The sequence below is a fragment of the Pseudonaja textilis genome, unplaced genomic scaffold (assembly GCF_049901715.1).
Source record: "Pseudonaja textilis isolate UNSWEBS1 unplaced genomic scaffold, rPseTex1.2 PTEXCTG213, whole genome shotgun sequence".
NCBI lineage: Eukaryota > Metazoa > Chordata > Lepidosauria > Squamata > Elapidae > Pseudonaja > Pseudonaja textilis.
The window spans coordinates 3,251-24,438 of NW_028262531.1; the positions used below are offsets into that span (position 1 = coordinate 3,251).

General features: G+C 33.5%; 2 protein-coding genes across 2 annotated transcripts; both read right to left on the reverse strand.

Annotated features, from left to right (window-relative positions):
- Positions 1-242: 242 nt before the first annotated feature.
- LOC113438222 (sperm-associated antigen 1) lies at positions 243-16,176 on the reverse strand. The gene is made up of 13 exons (XM_087918701.1): positions 16,001-16,176; positions 14,173-14,314; positions 13,479-13,638; positions 12,860-12,985; positions 12,244-12,308; positions 11,825-11,934; positions 10,968-11,073; positions 9,618-9,748; positions 7,690-7,796; positions 4,745-4,895; positions 3,341-3,757; positions 2,826-2,925; positions 243-470 (listed from the first exon to the last, which is right to left on the reverse strand). The coding sequence occupies exons 2-13, from the start codon at positions 14,295-14,297 to the stop codon at positions 314-316; spliced, it is 1,755 nt and encodes a 584-aa protein (XP_087774827.1). The 5' UTR covers positions 14,298-14,314; positions 16,001-16,176; the 3' UTR covers positions 243-313.
- A 967-nt stretch (positions 16,177-17,143) lies between these two features.
- POLR2K (RNA polymerase II, I and III subunit K) lies at positions 17,144-19,802 on the reverse strand. The gene is made up of 4 exons (XM_026703484.2): positions 19,619-19,802; positions 19,395-19,458; positions 18,758-18,850; positions 17,144-17,272 (listed from the first exon to the last, which is right to left on the reverse strand). Exons 2-4 carry the CDS (start codon positions 19,453-19,455, stop codon positions 17,250-17,252), a joined length of 177 nt encoding a protein of 58 aa, XP_026559269.2. The 5' UTR covers positions 19,456-19,458; positions 19,619-19,802; the 3' UTR covers positions 17,144-17,249.
- Positions 19,803-21,188: the final 1,386 nt, after the last annotated feature.

The window sequence follows — 21,188 nt, forward strand, 5'->3', positions numbered from 1 at the left end:
AACCTATTGTAGATTAAGATGCATTAATATGTCAGTATATAGATGGATAGGCATTCCCAGTTTTGTGTAAAATCAATTGCTAAGTACTTGAATAACAACATCTAATAGTATCATTGCCCAAGGTCACTGTATTTGAGTTAGGCAGCCTTATAAATTTCAAAAATAAATAAATTTAAAAGAAAAATATGTCAGGACAGCTACATAAAAAAAAGAAACTATCATTATAATGAGAGCAATTATTTTTAAAATGTGTGTATATAACATAGTCTCTCAAAGTGCTCTATACTGGTGTTATTTTAAATGTTATAAATGTTTACCTGTTAACACTGTCGTTTGCAACCTGGATTCCACTATCTATTTGCAATGAAGTTTTATAGTCCACATATGCCTGTTGATATCGTTCCATTGACTCATAGGCCATTGCTCGACGTAGAAGAGGCTTAATAGAATATGGATGAAGTTCCAAAGCACTAAAGAACAAATATTAAAATTATTATATGAAGGGATAGAAAAATAAAACATATAGGAAAGATACAGAGTTTAAAGTTTTTTAAACATTAATTTCATCTTAATCACAAGATTCTAATGAAATAAATTTTAGGAGGGTGGATAAACATAATGATTTCCCAGTTGCTGTTATTATCATTGCACACGATATTCTTACTGAAATTTGTTAAGCTCTATTCACAAGACAAAAACTGTTCTATGCAGAACTGTCCATGCTCCTTTCAGTCAATAAAGTTCTGTAGAAATGATTTCTTAAAATTATCAGTCAAGTCCATTAAAAAAATTTGAAGAATGGGGTGTCCGTACAGCATTTTATATCAAAGGAACAGCTTCGATATTGTAATAAAAATCTTACATAAAGTAAAGCTTAAAAATTTGAAGCAGATGGATTAGCTCAAAACTCTATAGGATAAACTTTCTTTTAAAAGCGTTTTGGCCAAGTCATCTAGATTTTCTAAAGATAAATTCTTCATGGTTACCACATGGCATGAAAATTATATTAATTGAAGTTCTAGTCTGTGTTGGAGAGCGTATAAAGAAGCTAATAACACCTTTGGTTGAATGCCCCTTTCTGGCCCCATTCTGGCCAAACGTTAGAAAGTCTGGATAAATAGATGTTCAGCTATTAATGCTAATCTAGCTTTATTATCATTATTTCCTAGGATTTATTAAATGATATAACACAGGAAATTAATCCTTTGTTGCTGGCTTCCAGAGTTTCTTATAATGATGCACTGGAAAATTAAAGTAGGAAATAGTATGGCTGAAAAATTCACACTGCAGCAAAGAGCCTTTACGAATCCTTTAATTAAAGATTTTGGATTCACACCTGTTTTTTCCTGTTTCAGTTATATCAGCAAAGTTGTTCTTAATACATTACTCCACCTTTTGGATATAACATGCCAAATATTTAAATTACAAATGTAACAAGATTACAAAGGTACTTATTCCCAAATTATATTTTTCTTTTTCTTTTATTTACTTTCCATCTTTTATATTTTCATTTTTTTGTTTCTTTATTTTCAATGTTTTCTTAATTGCTGTATGATTAAATTAAACTTCCAATATATCCATAAAGGCATTAGTATATATTTTGAAATAGACTAATAGAGCATATTAACAGGATAACATTTCTGTGACTGCATCTTCACAGTACAAACAAGAATTCATGTATTCTAGTTACATTGTTATACTTATGAATGATATAACAAAGCACTAAAAGTTTTCATCTTAGCAGGCCTATTGCCTTAATAATATATGGTAGATGATGTAAATGCATTACTACGTATAAAAATATATTGGATCTAGACTTAGGCTTACTAGAGGAAACTTAGAGAAATGATTGAAACATAAGTTATAGTCCCTCATTTGCACCTGACTTCAATGGATCCACTCTAAGCATGACTACATTGGGATTCAATTTATAAAATGTTGCACTCTGCTAAAAGAAATGATATATGGAATTCTGACATGACACATTTGTTTTCAAATGATTTGATTGTCTATTTGTATCCTATGACTATATTAAGTGTGGTACCTTCCGATTCTTGACAAATGTATCTTTTCTTTTTATGTACACAGACAGCATATGAATCAAGACAAATTCCTTGTGTGTCTAATCACACTTGGCCAACAAAGAATTCATTCATTCTATATAATATTAATACACTATATTATCAGTTTCTCTATAGAATACCATAGTATTCTCTGTGTAGTTTGTGGATTATACAACTTTTAAGTGAATGTAATAATATTACATATTTGCCATCTAGTATTTTTGTAATTAATTGAAAAACTAAATATTTTTGTCTTTTTTATGTATGTCTACCTCCTGAGATCTGATTCACTGGACAACAGTTAAGAACACAAAAACAGAAGACTTTTTAAAAATAGCAGGAACATTGCAAGAGATTCGAGATAGAGGAGATACTAATGGCAATATCTTTCAGCAACAGACCATATGGTTGGTGTGTCAGGAAACATTTCTACATAATTTGCAACTGTGTTGTAATTATAATACAACTCTTTGTAGATGGCCTGTATATGATTGCAGGTTTAAATATGAAACAGGAAATTCATGCATAAATACTCATCCAAATTCTATAATGAACTTCCTTTAACATTAAAACCTTTCAGGCATTGTGATGCAATTTGGGAGAAATATTAACTAGCTTATTCATCATCTTCTTTCCTTTGCCTTACAAAAAAAGTTAGATGCAATATATTCCAATGGAATATGTGATAGCATTAATGCAGGCTACACCTTTCAATGTCGTAATCGTAAGGTTTATTTTTCCCTGTTAACAACTGTTATTTACCTGTTACAATCCTGAATACAGTCAGCACAATTCCCTTCTTTTAGGTAACACGCAGCTCTATTTGAATACAAAATACTTAAATCCTCTGGAGCTTGGATTCCTAGAATTACAGTTATAGAGAAAATTGGTTACTGAAATGCAGCTGCTCTTGCCATAAAAATATGCATCATTTGGTTCCCAAGTTTCACTGCAGTAATAGAGTTGTGCTGAAAATGCACAATTGCAGTAATTCAGTTGCTTCAAGGAAATTTTTGTTTTATGCAGTTAACTTTAAATATGTGATCCTTAATTCGGCTTCTAGGAAATCTACATTACAAAATCCATTTCACTTATCTATTGAATTTGAATTCAATTTTATAATTGGCTGTAACTGCAAAGGAATCTTTTATCTGCTAGTTCCTGGAACAAAACAAAAAGGGGGAAAGATCAAAAAAGCTTAATGGTATTTTAAAATCATCTTTTCAAAAACGCCAATCATTGCACATAAAAATATATACATAAAACATGTATCTCACCTGAACTGAGTACATTTTCAATTGCCCTGGAGTATTTCAGCATAGCTTCTCCAAATTGCCCATTCTTAAATAATTCATTTCCTTCAGTTTTCAATTTTGCAGCATTAGCAGGCAGCAGAGTAGAACTGCTAATTCCAGCCGCTGATGATTCTACTTCCTTTGGTTTTTCTTCCCCAATTTCTTTTCCATTGATACAGTTGCTCACGTAGCCATTTATTTCCTTTTTATCATCTTGCAAAGATTCCTGTATCGTTTCTTCCAATACACCTTTTTTAACACTATTCTCTGAAGGGGCTCTGGGCTTCTGGGCTTCTTTATGGTCTGGTTTCCAGGCACCTCCTCGATTATTGAACTTCTTCTGTACATTGCCCATGTCGGCTGGCTCGCTTGTGCCTTCCCTTCCCACTAGCACTGCAGTTTCTACAAGGAAGTGAATCAGCTGGGTTAGAGTATGCATCATCGGAAGGAACAATTGTCAGAGCAAAAGAGGGGTGGACTGAAATGTTCATCAGAAAGTTCACAAGATATTTAGCTTACTGAAAAGAACTTAACCCAACATTTGTGTATCTTGTAGGTGAATATAAAAATCCAAATAACTGCTATTAACAGAAATTTAAAACTGTCAAGTCTGCTATTATTTCAAGACTAGTGGGACCCTGTTTTTGAATGACATTCAGTTCACCTGGAATTAACTATCTAAATACTAGGTATTCAATGAAAAAAAACCTCAGTAAATTATATGGAATTAGAAGTCATAACTATGTCAATAGACAGATTTTTGGGGTGTCATTACTGATATATACTGTATTAAGTAAAAAAGCCTATTTGAATACATGTCCTATTTTGTAAAATGTAGGTGTTTTCATTTCTATTGAAGAAAATACCACTATGGATAAATTGTTTTTAAAAGCTTTATAAAGGAAAAACATTTTAAATTTCTGAAATATCACCTTCAAATATTATTTGCAGAATACATTAAACTTGAATATATCAATAGTATTGTTTTACATTGTACACATTTAGCTATTATTTAGATATGCCATTGTGAATAAAAATACTTTGCCTTTAGCTTTAATTTATTTCCCACTTGGAAACTGTTACACATTAATTCCAAAAGTTGTTCAGGCTTTTAATGTGAGCAGTCATCAGAGGAAAACTATTGATATTGAAACTTGTAAGGAGTTCAAAGAGATAACAGGGATATTTATCTTTACTGAAGCTTAATAAAGTAACAGAACAATACTTTGCACATAGAAACATTCAGATTCAAGTCCCTGATATTATTAGGTAAGGTTTAAAGAAATTTTGTAAAAATTCTAAACTAGATTATCTGACATTGTTTTAAATAAAACAGTGCAACTTACTCATTGCTTTTGAAATGAAATATTCAATAAACTTGAATAAACTCTCCAGAACCATTTACAAATTCTCCTTCATTTCTCTCTTGTTCTTCTGATTCTTCTATATCTTCAATAAAGATTTTTTTCCCCTTGCTTTGGGTCTGAGATACAGGTTCTGATTCTGCCAGATTCTTATTAATATCTAGTAGCTTTTTCTATGGAATAATAGTAATAATAATTTACAGTGTAAAATATTACAATTTGTACTTTCAACTGTACAAATATTATTGACTGGATTTAAACTTAGCTATGCTTATCAGCCCATAGAAATCCAGGAGTTTGCATGAGATGTTATTAAAATACATTAACTTCTTTTAATGGAGTTTCTATCCGGATCCAACTCTATGTCATTTAATTATGACAGAATTGTTAGTACTCCTAACTAATTTTTCAATTTCTGCAGGGCACCTGTCCAACAATTCCTTTTTCTGTATAATCAACTCTGAATTCTTGTTTCACTTTGTCTGCCAGTCTCATGAGCTGAAGTGAACTCTCTTTCACATACACAAAGCTTATTTTGCAACCCAAAACCAAAGCTTTGCCATCAGGGAAAGCAGTTATGAGAGCAACTTCCAGTGAAAATTTATAACCAGAAAGATCACATCTTCATATGGAAAATCAAGGATGGAAAATATTTTTGTTACTCAACCATCTTATTAGTCAAAAATATCAAGAACAAAATAAATAGAAAAATAAATAGAAAAACGTTAAGTTGAACAATCTCCTGCAATTTTAGCTACATGTACTCCAACTAATAAGACATCATAGTTCCATTAATTGCCAGAATTTTATAAGAAAATATGGAGTTTCTATCATTCTTCTTACAATATACTGTCATTTATTTCTTCCATAAATATTTTATAATTTGATTTAGTTTGCTTTGCCTTTTTCAAAAATTTGTAATGTTTGCAATAAAATCCATTATTTATACAAAGCAAGATGTGCATTGTACTTTTTGTTTTAAACCCATCAAAATCCATTTAATTTGGGTAAAATTCCTTTTGAAAGCTCCAAATGTTGTTGTAGTACAATTGTCAATGTTAACCATGTTGTCTGGCAATGTTAGTAAGCATAAATCATCAATATATGGAAGCCAGATACTGTTTTAATTAAATGAGATGGAGATCCAAATGACATATGTTACTTTCTCCCAGATTTTTTTCCAAATCAAAATGTCAAAGTATGGTTCTTTGTGTCAATTTCTACCAGGTTACCACAGGAACAAATCTCATTGCTTTCTTATTTATTATATTTTACACTACTTTTCCAAATCAAAAACATCCTGAAGTAGAATATACACTTAAAAGTATTAAAATACTCAAATAATTATAGTAAATAAAAACATTGGCTTTAAAACTGTATAAAATGGCAACTAGAGAGAAAGTAATATTTAGAGAAGGCTTGACTAAGGAAATCCTTTGAGTAGATAGAGCTAATTTTTATAGAAGTTTTGGTTTAGATTTACTGTAAATGATAAGCTTTTAAACCAGGAAAGGAATATTTTATTAGCTCACTCCTCCTACGTTCAAGATTCAGATCTAAAGAAACTTACAGCAGCTAGAGCTAACTTAGATTGGGTCTGAAAAGTCCTGGTCTTCTCACATTAATTTAAATTTAAAGCAGCTAAAGCTGGCATATGTAGGGTCGGAACAGAATTTTAGTGTTGCATTCTCCTATTCCCCTCCTAACCCTTCAATTGGTCTTGACTGCAAAGTCAATCAAACAGATGGAAAACAAAAATAAAGATGTTGACTCCTGATTTTGCTGTTATTGAGTTAGGGCAGGTCATCCTGACATTCCCTACACATTTTCATAAACTATTATTGTAGTTATTACTTGGACCAATAGGCAAAAAAGAAAGAAAATCCTATTTCTGTTCAAGGAACACCTAAAATATGCATATCTTCAAGGATTGGGATGCGAGGAGGAGAAAGTAAGGAAAAGGGAGCTAATTACTGTCTTTAGTTCAAGGCCAGCTACATAAGATAAATGCTTAATCAGAAGATGAGCGTAAATAAACTGGATTCCAAAGTTGAAATTAATTACAATAGCAAACACGGGTAGTCTTCTATCCTCCAAAGGAGTTATATTCTTGGATTTACATTAGGTAGTTCAAGAAAAGCATAATATGGAAACTTATTTGCCCATTCCATACCATCAAGATAGGCTTAGATTTTATCTCTTATGGCAAATTTGAGAAACTTCACAATAGTTGGCCAAGCATTATAGGTATAAGAAAAGGAGAGCAACAGATATTTCCAGTATCTAACTGATAACCTTAGTCAAGACTAATATTTAACATATTATTGCTATTATTAAGAGAAAGCTCTTTCTCTTCATTGAAATTCCTATTACACCATTTAAAGCTGAGACTAAATTTCTAAATATATGGCTTTGCTCAAAAGAGATTTATGAGACTTCATCTAAGAGTACAACAGATGTGACAACAGATTTTTTTAAGATTTCGAACTGTGACTTTCTATTCTTAGACACATCCAAACAAATTCTTACAGATTTAACCATTATTTTGGTGTTTTTATATCACTCCTATATCATTAAAAAGACAAACATTATATATTTATCTATAAGAGGTTGTCACCTTGAGAAAAATTGGTAGCAGTACCTTCTTAGATGCCATTTCTATAATCAATCATCAGAAGAGAGTCACCAGTTTTTATTTCCAATAGGAATCCCCGATTAAACAGTTATCAGGCTAACATAATTTCAAGGAGTCCTGGAACACAGCTGTCCCTGTCTTATACGTCTTGATCAGAAATCCTAGGTTCCACATTACAACAGAGTTCTGCTAAATGCCACAGCCACTAAGTCAGCAGAATTCAATAAAGGTTAGCACACCTGCTATAATCTTATGTCCAACAACAAACAATTGCAACACAAGTACCATTACATATTAATGCTATGACTCTCAAAATAGGTATTAATACTTACTTTAGCTATGGCATTTTTGGGATCAATATGTAATACTTTCTTCAAGTCTTCAGCAGCCACTTTAAAATTCTGTAGATTATTATAAACAGTGGAACGACGCATAAGAGCTACAGATTAATTAACAAATATAGTTATCACTTTCTTCTGAGTAACAAGATTTTAGTGCTGCATATTTACTGTAAACGTAAAGTAATTATGTAGTCATTACATAAAATCAGACTCAATAGAAAATGTTTTTTTTAAATTCTCATTTGACATAATACTATGCGTAATCTGCAGATTATTCAGATTTCATTAAAATGACTATGGTTTCCTTGTATTGAGGGGAGAGGATGGAGAAAAGAGATTTGGGGATAAGTACTGTATTTTTCAATGTATAAGATGCACTCCCCTCCCCCCCAAAAAGTTGTTGGAAATGCCTGTGCATCTTAAACAGTGAATATTACCAAAACCCTGCCTACCTACTGGTCCCCACCCTTCCGCCTCTGCCTCCCAGCAATTTGCCTCCTTGCAGCAAACAGCAAACAGCCTGGTCAGCTTCAACATAGCCTGATTTAACATGAGCAGATGATTGTCGGATGGATTGGCATCCCGACAATCAGCTGTTTCATGAAGGTTGCAGGGATTGCCGTCACCTATTGCCGCTTCTGTGCATCCCATTTTTTGGCCCCTGCATCCCATTTTCAGCCTCCGAGCCCCATTTTCGGCCTGTTCCAGGTGGTGGGGATTGGAACGGGTGGAAAATGGGGTGCACGGAGGCCGAAAACGGAGCACACAGAGGCCAAAAATGATATGCAGAGACCGAAAATGGGGCACACGGAGGCTGCAGGGATTGCCATAGGCGACAGCAATCCCTGCAGCCTGAAACAGCTGATCGTTGGGAGTCTGATCCAACCGAAAATCAGCTGCTTGTGCTAATCAGGCTGTCCTGAAGCTGACCAGGCTGTTCACTATTTGCTGTAAGGAGGCAAATTGCTGGGAGGCAAGAGGCAGATTTTTTTTTCTTATTTTCTTCCCCAAAAGCTAGGTGCATCTTATATTTTGGAGCATCTTATACTCTGAAAAATATGGTATATCATGAGTATTTACATCTCATCTACTAATGAGGGTGTCAGTTGATAGTTTTTTTTCTTTTGCAATAACACATTTGAATTAAAGAAGTACGAATGCTAAATTGCAATCTCAGCTTTAAATATTGGCATAAAGCTAAAGAAATTCATATTTCAATCTGGCCTCAATTTTTTTCAGTTATCACTGTGAATGGTTTAAAAAACCTTTCTATACAGATAACCAAAATGAATTTCTGATGTACCAAGTGAGTATTTCTTTTCCTTCCCTAGTTAGTATTGTTTCAAATCGGGCATAAAATAAACTTTTGAAGTGAACATAGGATAATGATAGGAAAATACTCAATATTTTTTATGCTGTATTTGCTTTTTGTCATCAAAGAACTATGTGAAGACTAAGCAACATCCTTGTGAATACTTAAAATAATTTTCATTTAAAACTGTCTATAAATCTCATATATTAAACAATTTCTCATTAATTCTAAATAATTAGCATGTAAGTTTTCTACTCTACACATTTGTGTAATAAATTATTGGCATTAAATGTATTTTATTTGATTATAGGATTGTGCATGTTCTAGGTTGAAATTTGAAAGGTAACTTGGATCATTTGAGGACAGGCATGTAGCAACTGTTGGCACAATTAGATAAAAAAGCACCTTTTTTGAAAAATTACTGATAAGACTCAGTGTGACTGCCCTTACCCTCTCCAGATCTATCGGTAAAGGCTCAAAGAGAGACAATTCAAAAACAGTTCACGCTTTGTTTAAAATTGCCACATATACTGTACTAGCCTTATTTCCATGATTATAAGGCATTTGTTTCAGCACTTAATGTATTCATAAATATATTAAATTTTACCTTTTATATTTTCTGGTTCCATTTTTAATACAACCTCACAATCTCGAAGTGCGTTCTGCCAGTTCTGGAGTTTGATTTCTGTTTGAGCTCTGTTATTGTATGCAGCCACAGTAGGGAATGCAGATATGCTTCTTCAAAAGGCAAAATATATCAATCAGTCCAATCAATCCAGACACTTCAATAAGTAGTTATTAGCAATTTAATATTTGATAATTCACTGTTGTGTCAGATGTTATGGCCCAAACTCATTTTAGTTGATGTAAGCAACATTATTTAGAGTTTACAAATACTTGTTTGAATTACTGCAGAAAAAAGAATTAGGTGAGTTGGAAGGAATTGTTATTGCATTTTGATATGGTTTAGAAATACAAAAGAAAGGTTTATGCATATTGCTATGTGTAGCAATTCAAGGGCAAGATATAGTAGGAAAGAAATTAACGACACAATCAGAAGGGATGCAATCAACTCTGATCAAACAATAGGAGAAAACAAATTGAAAAGGGCACATAAAAATCTGAAGATAGAAATGACCTTTTAATAGCAAAATCAGCGTGCCTATGATTCTTGATATACAAGCTTGAAAAAAATTAGCTTTCAATGGAATTTTTTTTTATAATATAAATATTAATGTAATATCTTACCATAAAACAAAAACTAAATTATGAAAAGCACATCAATGTGCTGTTCTACTGACTAGCTTTGTCAAAATAAACATGCAGAATGGTATAAACCAGACCTAGTTTAATTCCTTTTTCTTTTATCTCCTATTTTATGCTCTTTCCTTTTGGAGAAGCAACATTATGAAATAAGTAATAAGAAAAATACAATAATTTTGCTTATTACTTCTTTCATCAAGTTGCTTCTTCAAAAGGAAAAAGCATATTGGGCAAGTGTGTGTGTAACTGAGGTTGTTCTCTTGTGATAGTGACATCTCCAATATTGAATTGGGAAATGAAAGAGATCATTATATATCATTTGACTAAGCTTCATCATACAAGATATTGCAGAGGGGTTTCCCATTGTTGTGTCTAACTTCAAGTTGGAGAAGAAAGCTGTTGCTACCTATTTTTGCACTTGGCACTTAGGAAAAAAAATACTGCCCTTTATTGAAACAATTCCCAAATCTCACCTTAATCATTACAGTGATTCTTTACATTGTGACGTCTCTAGCCTTTTCTCAGTCCTAAAACTTTTACAGAGTTTCAGAATACTAATTTGATCGATATCCATTATGGAACATATCTGTGAAACTGATTATTTTTAAAGCAAATTAAAATTCCTACTTTGTTCAAAGACCAAGTAAAATTATTTTAATAAATATGAAAGAAAATTTAAAGAGTAATAACTTACCGACTGTAGTAGGCAATTGCTTCTTTATAGTCACCTGTGACAAATGCTTCATTACCTTTTTCTTTTTCACGATGAGCAGCAAATGTCTTTTCTTTTGTAGTCATCCCTAGAATAATTCTTATTATAAATGAAAGGAATAACATTTGCAAGTAAAAACACATATATAAAAGTATTTAACTTTCATATCTATGGACATCTTATAAAAAGTGCCCTGAACTGGCAAGCAGTAATCCTACATTTCAATAAACCTATAGATTTTATGTAGATTTTGATGTAGATTTTGCATTGGGGGGAAGGGGAATCATAGGTTTAATTCTCAGAATCTCCAGTTAAAAAGCTCTCAAATAGCATACTTGTGCCTGAGACATTAGAGAGCAGTGTTAACCAATGAACAACTGCAGATTAGAAGCCTATGAGCTCATTCAGTACATAAGAAGGTTTGCCTGGAGTGAAATGTCAAGATTTCATGTTCTTTGTAACCATTTTTTAAACTTTATATAATTTGCTACATGGCAAGAATAATTTTTTAAATTTCATTTTCAAAATACCTGGCTTGTACTAGTAGTTTAATTATTTTATTAGTAAAGATATACAATCAGAAAAATATTTTCTTTTTGTTTGTTTTACAGAAGTCAAAGCTATAATCTTCAGAGACAAAGCATAATAAAGTGGTAGGAACCTGTTTTTGAGAATGTATAGGGAATATGTACAGATGTCATTAAGATAAAAAATTAACCAAGGTTTCCAAAGATATCACCAGGTTTTAGAGCCATTTTTTCTGAAACAAATATTGCTCTTACAGTATTAGACTTTGTACACTTTAACAACAAATTGTACATTCCTTAGAGATTACTTACCTGTTGTGTCTATCTCTGCTTTTGGTAATTTTATGTTATTGTTAATGCTGGTTTTAGAGTAATCATCTTCCTGGTCCTCAATTTTGGAACATTCTTTTTCAACATCAAACCTTAAATTCAAAATGATTTAGTGTATGTTTCTATTACAATAAATTTTCATTACAATATGATTTAAGTGCAAAACAACATTCTTTATTTGAAAACCAGTGATCTATCACAGCCCATGTTGCCAATCAATTAAAGCAATGTTCCCTCACAATCCTAGGCAGCTGTCTTTCCCAATGCAGATATTAGAAACTCTTATACCAGCAACATCATGGATTGAATCTGGGCCTTAAGGACATTTTATTTATAGTTATATTCAGATGAATAAAGGCATCTCTCCATACCAAGTAATGAGTAGAAGGTATCTAACATACTTATCCCATTCTTTGTAGTCTCTTGGTATATTTTTCTTCTTTTTCTCTGTTTTTACAGCTTTATTCTGTAAGTCAGATATTATGAAAAAAAATTATTATTATTTTACTATTGTTCAACACATACACTCAACTTGAGGTCAACTCTCCTACTACATGGCTATGCTAGCTTACACCTGTCAATAATTCTTGATCCAAATTAATTTTCTTCAATGTTTAGTGTACTGGTTGAACACAGGGTAGATAGTGATTCAAGTTCATATTCCCTCAGAAATCTTACTGAATAACTTAGTTGTTCTTTTAGTGGTTAAGAAAAAAAATGGGAAGGATCCGGTTCCATGCATCTTGCCTTGAGCTCGTAAAGAAAAGGCAAAATATAAATCTAACATAAATAAACAAGTATGTTCAACAATTGCTTCAAGATACAATCCTGGGAAATCAATGAATTTGTTTTAAGACTACAATTTAATACACATGTATCAAATTTAGACATGCAATTTAAGAGCTTATTTTTAAAAAAATTAGAAGTATATCACATATTCCAATGACAAATGGCACTTTTACTCTGTCTCCCCTTTGCCCCATACAGTATAAAATTCACATATGGATATTGCATAACCTGACTTAGGGAAAGACGGTTCTCTGAACTACGAACTGGTGGTAAATTTTCCACATTTTCCTTGAAAACTTCAGTTGTAGCATATCGCATTTTATACTCATCTTCTTTCATTTCTGTAATCCAGCTCTAAAACAAACAGATAACTTTGACTTGCTATATTTAAGATCTGCAGCCTAAAAATTTTAGGTTACAATACATTTTTATAGATGCATTAATGACTTACTAATATTTTTACTGCAATTTCAGCAAGAGAGAAAATAAGAACATAAACCAAGTCAATACAGAGCTTGTGTGCGTGCCTATATATAGATATTCTCTATACACTTTTAAACTGTTCTAGACTACAATTCTAATAACCCCCGGCTAATATAGAATTTGCAATGTAATATACCTATATCTCATAAGAAGCAGGATCTTAGACAAAGTGCTTTGTTTAACCATAATATTAAAATTTAACACCAAGAGTTATTAAAAGTTTTGTAATTCATTAAGGGGATGAATTTAGTCTGCTGAAGGTGGCCCTCTGAGGTGAACAAGGTGTTGGGGTGGGGATTGAACAGGGGACTAGATGAAACCCTAAATGAAAATTCTCAAATTACAGATTGAAATTTTGAATTACCGTCAAGTCATCATTTATTTTTTTCCATTCTTCAGTAGTAAAATTAGATGCATTGGCTACAGGTTTTTCTTTTCGAAGAAGTCTGCTATTTGGAGCCAAAGACTCAATGCGGTTTTCACAAAATAAAATAAGTTCAGGGAAAAATCCCTCTTCACCCGACCTTAAGATAAATAGGATATTAGATAACTGAACATATTCATATTCCAATAATTAAAGCATAAATACCAATAACAGCATGATGTATTTATCCTTTCCTCCCAATCATGAATAAAAACCCTCAATTTGGGAAGTTTCTGTAACATCGCCATTCTTAACACACACAAACCTATCTAGAGTGAATTATTATTTGATTTATTATAATATATATTGCCAATTACTTTTACTATAGTTCATTTTCCTTTACTTTTTTAAGTTAACCAGACAGAGCTTCTACCTACACTACACAAAAATAAGACTTGTAGAAATCTAAATGTTCTTACTACCACAAATGAGTTTAGGAAGAAATTTTTAAAAAATGTATCATTTTAATAGCAGATACAATTTTAATTATAAATTGTTACATTGTTATATGTTTTATATAAACTGCAAAAATAAATGATGGTCTTCTTAAAGGTAAAGTGCTCATTATAAGGATCATCAGTTCATTTTATTCATCTATTTTTACTATAATAAAAAAAATCATTTAAATACTCACCTTAATATCTTGAGAATCTTTTCTAAATACTTAACATCAGTGCATTTTTCAATGAATTTGTAGTCCAGATGGTCAATAGGAATTTGGTATGTTTTTGTCGTTTCATGGCCCAACCAGGATGACATTTGACCAGCACTTATAGCTACAGGTAGAATTTAATTATTTGCAATATATTTTCTCAAAATTATTTATGAAATTGCCCAATTTATAAAATAAAATACTATAAACCTGGTTAGTTTCCTCTAAATTTGAGACCATGTTCTTGATGGTCTCACAAAAATGCTGCTATATAGATGAGATCAATCATAAATACCCATTTACCAGTCAAGGAAAACAGGTGAGACTATTTTTTTTGTGACTGAATTCTAAAGACACACAAAGAAAACAGGAGAAATGTATAAAGAACAGCAGCAAAGCACAATTTTAGTTCAGAAGGCAGTTCTTGTAAATGCCCTCTATTGTTCAAAAATGATATGGCAGCCTTTTTTCAAATGATAGCAACAGTTGCTGTGTACTAAGCAGAAAAATATGGCTTCCTAGGATTTTGCACAGTATATCCTAATCCACTGTTTCATAAAATGTGGATCAAAGGTACTTAGCGGTTCATCAAAACTGTGAAATTGAAATTATTTGGCAGAATTTAAATCCTATTAAACTACTATATTAAAATCTTATCAAATGATGTCTATTTTAATGATATTGATAATATAACCCATATAAGCAAAAATTTGTTGGAGGCCCTTCATCATTTTTAAAGTGGGAAAGTTCTGAGTAAAAAAAAGATTAAGAAATGCTGATCTAACTTGTCAAAGCTGCGCTAAGCTCCTTTGTAAAAGGAATTCCTACACTTGAGAGTGAATTCAGAAAATAAACTGATTTGGTACCCTATGCCATAACAGGAGCACCAATCTTCTCCTGTGAGATCCAGACTAAAATAGGTACCTGTAGGAATCTGTCTAGAGCTGTATCTTTTCAAACTTGGCAACTTTTGAGATGGGTGAATTTCAACTCCCAGAAATCCCCAGCTAGCATTGTACTGAATTATGCTGGCTGGAGAATTCTGGGAGTTGAAGTCCACCCATCTCAAAGGTGCTGAGTTTGAAAAACACTGCTGTAGGGTACTTTAAACTAAAGCAAAATGAAGCCTCTTTGCTTCCCTCCCCCTCAATTACCACTCCCAACAATATCAAGAGATGCTGGGAGTTGTTTCGACTTACATCTAGGATCAACCATAACAATACAAGAGCAAACAATAGATACAAACTCAAGGTTAATCGCACCAAACTTGATTGCAGGAAATACGACTTCAGCAACAGAATGGTCAATGTCTGGAATACTCTACCTGACTCTGTGGTTTATTCCCCAAACCCCAAAAACTTTAACCTTAGACTTTCTACTATTGATCTCACCCCTTTCCTGAGAGGTCTGTAGGGGGCGTGCATAAGCGCACCAACGTGCCTACCGTCCCTGTCCTATTGTTTCTTTATTTTTATTTTTCTTATATGTATCCATGTATTCATAACTATGAGTTACTTATACCTATTATCTTGTAAGCAACTGACAAACCAAATAAATAAATAAATCCAAGGCACTGAAGAAAAGGTAGATGGAAATGAATGGACTGGTATTGCCTCTCAGCCTTTCCTCCACCTTTCCCTGCTGCTTCCCAAACGAAACCCGTGTTTAAGGCGCTCACGGGACGCCCCTCTCCTCGGCCATCGTCCAATTGTTCCCACTGATATTCCCGCCCCTCCCCCGGAATCCTTCTCGTTCTCCCCAATTCCTCTGCATGCCAGCCCTTTTCCTTTCTCGCACCATGGACGGTTACCTGTTTCAATGAAAGCCGAGCACCTTCCCCCACTCCACGGCTTCCCAACCGCCCTCTCCCACAAGGGATGCTGCGAGATGAGCGTCCACCTGCCGTCAGTAGCCAATTAGCGCTCGCACCTGGCAGAAGCGCCGCCGGTTGGTCAACTCGACTGCCAGAGATTTCCCCCTTGGCGTGAGATTCAGTACCTGAGGAGCATGCGTAGAAACCCTCCTTAGGTCGGGGGGGGGAGTGGCGTCGTTAGACGGTCACTATGGCGACGCCGGGAGAGACTCCGCGTGGGAAAGAACCCGTCCCACCCACCCCCTATTTAAAATCACTTGAAGGGCATCTCGTACAGAAGGAATCGAATGAATATTTTACTGAGCTTACACTCTTTTCCGTTTCTGTTTTCACGCAAAGCAGCTTAGCAAAGGAACGGAGCAAGAAAAAAAAAGCTCACCAGCAAATTACGTCATTCAGCTGAACAAAACATAGCTTGGAGAACCTTGTTGTCCTTAGTAGATCCAAGAAAGATAACCAGGTTTCATATAAATGTAATGCAAAGCAGATGAAAAATTAGATTTAGAATTCTTCCATCTGCTTATTGGAAAAGTATGATATATCAGACCCAATTTCTTTCAACAGGTATTGTCCATCTGAAACTAATGTAAATATTTAAAGCTTCAATAAAGTTACAAGTAAGGGAGGGAACTGTTATTATTAAAAAAATAAAAATCAAGCCAAATGTCTGAAGGGGTTCTCACTTTTAAAATCCTTGTCATTTTAGCCTTCATTTTCCAAGAAATCAAAGAAAGGGCATGTACACATATTAAACTAATATATTACTTTGTATATTTTCCGGAACACTGGGGGATGGGGACTAAGTTTTGGGCATATATTGTTATATTTGTATCTAGTCAGTGAGATAAATAAAAGTAAATGATTGGGCATCAATTACTGAGTTTAACGCTTAAAACTGGAAGATTGTTTTACGATCCAAGCCTGAACTACTTCATTCCTCCAAACCTTCCCTATTTCATTCCAAACCAACACAATTTGGTAATTTTAGATAGTACAATTTACATTAGATAATACAATTACCCACTAACATGTAGGTTTAATTCCATTCAAATTTTGCTTCAAGAAACAGAGTCAGCAAAATGCTTGAATAAAATTTTATTGCGAGAATCAAAATTGGAGTATTTGCTTAAATAAAATCAGAACATGGACATGAATTCAGATCAATTAGATGCATCTTCGGTTCTCTTCATCGGGCATCAAATACAACCACTATGACACAGTTAAAGAAATGATTGATTGGAATGTATGAAAAATGGCAACTATAATAAAAATTAGACAAATAATTTTATAATTAGCAATATATAAATAAGAGCAGTTGTCCCTTAGCTGACCTTCCGTCACATGTATATTTTCTCATAGTTCACAAATTTATTCCTAACTGGAGGCCTACCCATGCATTCTATTTTATTTATAATTCTTCCTACTGACAGATAAAACTTGGTAAATAATCAAATATTTTCTAAATCCGATCTAAAAACTATTAAACTTGATTCTGCCCCTGCAGCCTATCTCAAAAAGCTTTCTGAAAATTTCCATTCCATAAGAAGTACATAGGGCTTGGATGAGAGAGTGGCCCAATATTGTGAAATCCAATTCCCCTGGAGGTATATGTAGAAACCTCCTTCCTTCCATTCTGCAAAATAGTTAAAATATTTTTATTCCATTGTATTTTTGAACAAAAAACATTGTGTATGCATTTATTAAGTTGCTTTAATCTGTTGTTTCTCTTTTCTACCAGAATCTCACAACTGTGCTATCTACAATTATTATGAATAAAAGCCCAGGTCAACAATTTTCAGGCACTGTAATGAGGAAAAATGGGTGTCCTGCATGTAAAAACTCCCTACCCAGACTGGATTGAATGTATTCCTCTTTAGGTGGCTGGAAGCCTGAAAATAAATTGATTTTAAAATGTTATGAAAGGAAACATTAAATTGGGACAGCAAATGCTGGCACAATTAAGTGTGACAGAGGCTTTCACTAGTTACACCATGTCACTTGGGAAAATACCTTACAATGTGTTGTGCTATATACTTTAAAGCTGTGACAAGCCAGCTTTAAAGTACTTCTAAATCAGACCCAATATTTGCATATCAATACTGTAATAGTAAACTGTGGGATTCTATTTTGTAGATCTTAAGGAGCTTTTAATATCATCCCAATTTTACAGTATGCTTCATCTAAGTAATATACAGGTAATCCTAGACTTACCGCAGTTTGTTTAGTGACTGTTCAAAGTTACAGTAGCATTGAAAAAAGTTATTTATGATTGTTTTTTTACAACTCATGACCACTGCAGCAACCCATAATCAAAATTTAGAGGCTTGACAACAGACTTATATTTATGATGGGTGGGTGCAGTGTCCCAGGGTCAAGTTATCAACTTTTGTAAATTTCTGTGAGGCAAAGTCAAGGGGGAAGCCAGATTCACTTAACAATTTTGTTACTAACTTAGCAACTGCAGTGATTCATTTAAACAACTATGGCAAGAAAGGTCATAAAATGGGAAATTCACTTAACAACTTTTAGTAACAGAAATTTTGGGCTCAATTGTGATCGCAAATTGAGGACTACCTGTATGAAATAAAACAGAGACTCATTGGCAAATCACTGTGTAAGCATAAAATGACATCACAGAATTAGATACTAGAAGAGATAAAAAATACAAATTAAGATGCTCAAGTATAAGGATACATCTTTTTGTTCTTTTCTTATACATTATTCTGTGACCACACTCTCTGCATCTGATAGGATCTCTTGCTTTTATTTCATTTTCTTTGTGGCAATCTGAAAATAATGACAATAAGATAAAATAAACAAAATGAAAAATGAAATGAAACTAAGCATTAAGACATACAAAACAAAACACAGATTTTATTAGAAACAAGTAAAATTTGCTAACCAACTTTCTGACTACTTTTCAGTGAATGAATTTATATATGTGTGTGTATGTGTATCTATATCTATATCTAAAAAGAACTCCTCTCCCCAGTAAAATAAGTTCTATTAGATTATGAATGGCATCTCATATTCTTTTTCACAGTATAATTACAGGGAGGAGGAAACCCACAGTAGCTATACCTAGCTTCTTTCCTTCTTCAAAATGCTGAAAAACTGCACTAGCATGGAAACTCTAGAAAATTAACTAGTGATTTTTAACTAACACACATTCTATTTAAATCTATAGTACTCTAAAGGTTCATGCTTTAAAAAAATTAGGACTCAAATCAATAGGGAAAAACATAACACTTTTAACAAGAAAGTCTTGTTAACCCCTCCCCAAACCCTGTCCCTTTTAACAACTGTATTCCCTGTGTGCTATGGCACTAACTTCCGCAGATGTATATCATAGGTTGCTGCTTTGGAGGGGAAGCATCTTCTTCAGTTTCCATATTCTGTTGTAAAAGAAAGCCAGAACGTTGAGGTTACATAATTTTCCTTTCACAAATCAATTTCAGTTGAACAAAATCAAAAAGAAAATGATACAAAAGAGCTCGTTAACGTTTTGTGTTGGAAACAACGCAAATGAAAAAATTAGCCCATCCCATGACTTACCGGTCGTGGCTTGATCTATGAGGTTTTACTCCGAGCGTCAAAAGGAAATGTGAATTGAGGAAAAATGTCTGGAAGGGACAAAATACAATCGGAGTAGAACTGTTCAAACGAAGCGGTTTCTTCAAAATAAAACTATTATGACCGCCTCTTCCCCTTATAGGACGTATCTCACACGCACGATTCTGTGGCGCACGTTGATGACGTAATCAATTAAAATGCCTTCGCGAGAAAGCAATCTAGAGCTACGATGCAGGGGATTTCGGTTGCATAAATTGAGTTATTCTTGATGTAATTATATAGCGTTTTATGAATGTACATGTATTACTAATTCGGTTTAGTAAACGAGGGCTGGGAGAGATTTCTTTTTCCCCCGGTGTACAATGAAAGCAAAATGTTTTAAAAGGTCCTGAAAGGACTTTAGGGAGCTGGAAGATTCAGAATATATTTAGAACAGCTTCTAATACCAACACTTATATCTGAATAGTATTTATTATAGCTACATGTTGGTTTCAAAAGAAAGGATCTGAACTGCAAAATGCTTTTCCTCATTAGTAATATGGGCAAGTCTCATCAAGTCACAGCACTGGACTATAAGTACATTCATTGAACTCAATGGGACAAACTCTTAAGTTTGAATGACTATATTTGAAAATACTGTGATTAAATTCACATATTAAAAACTTTGTTTAACCAAAGTTTATTTTTAAAAAATAGCTGGCCACAGTTTACAAGCCACAATGACTAGGTTCACATTATTTAACCCAAACCAAACAAATTATGTAAGGTGGAAGTTGTGCTTCCATTGTTATATAAGTAAGGAAAACGTTATATAAGGAAAATTCTTTTTTTCCAGATTAATATATTGTCCTTCCTAAAGCTGTACAAGCTCTGAAGAATACCACAAACATGTTTAGTAAATATCTCTAGTCCTGGGCTTTATAATGCCTAAATCCACCTACATTCAGAGTAATAAGTATTCTATTCATAGAAGGTCTTCTTAGGGGTATTTTCACATGACTTACTGAACTTTACCTAACTACATTTTAGCCTAGCAGGTTAGCAAACATATCTTTGTTCATTTCTGGTTCAATATATCCTTGACATTCAGAAAAGTGAGCACCATGAGTCAAAGGGCTACAATTAAGCATGTGTTGCGCATACTACTTTTACAACCAGTTTGTACAATTAATTAATGTAAGTATTCATTCCCAGCTCTAAACTGGGAGAAGGGAGACCGCATGGGGCTTGTCTTAAGTGTCTTTAAAAAAAGCCGTGTGACCAGACCTTTCATTCTCTTGTCAATTTAACACATTGCGAATTCTTTTGGAACATTGTGAAACGAGACCTTTTCCATACAGAGTGGATGAGGATTCCAATCGACTTCAGTGTGAATTGCGATGTCGAGGAGCAGGGACTCCGCTTCAGTACTAAACAAACAGATTTTTATACACAGTGTAAAAAAAAAAATAAAACACACACACACACACACGGAAACCAGCCTTCCTGCTGGTTTAACTCCCCTTCGCAAAAAGTCCCCCCGCCGCCTAGCTTTGCCCAGCCGCTCAATTAA

What these genes read in the sequence shown, in the direction of transcription:
- LOC113438222 (XM_087918701.1), bottom strand. Translation starts at nt 14,297, where the DNA reads ATGTCATCCTGGTTGGGCCATGAAACGACAAAAACATACCAAATTCCT. An exon ending in AGCAGAGATAGACACAACAG is followed by an intron (nt 11,074 to 11,824) that starts GTAAGTAATCTC and finishes GAATTATTCTAG; the next exon opens with GGATGACTACAAAAGAAAAG. An exon ending in CCAAAAATGCCATAGCTAAA is followed by an intron (nt 4,896 to 7,689) that starts GTAAGTATTAAT and finishes ATTATTCCATAG; the next exon opens with AAAAAGCTACTAGATATTAA.
- POLR2K (XM_026703484.2), bottom strand. Translation starts at nt 19,455, where the DNA reads ATGGAAACTGAAGAAGATGCTTCCCCTCCAAAGCAGCAACCTATGATA. An exon ending in TATGATATACATCTGCGGAA is followed by an intron (nt 18,851 to 19,394) that starts GTTAGTGCCATA and finishes CATTATTTTCAG; the next exon opens with ATTGCCACAAAGAAAATGAA. An exon ending in TAAGAAAAGAACAAAAAGAT is followed by an intron (nt 17,273 to 18,757) that starts GTATCCTTATAC and finishes ACTGTGTCATAG; the next exon opens with TGGTTGTATTTGATGCCCGA.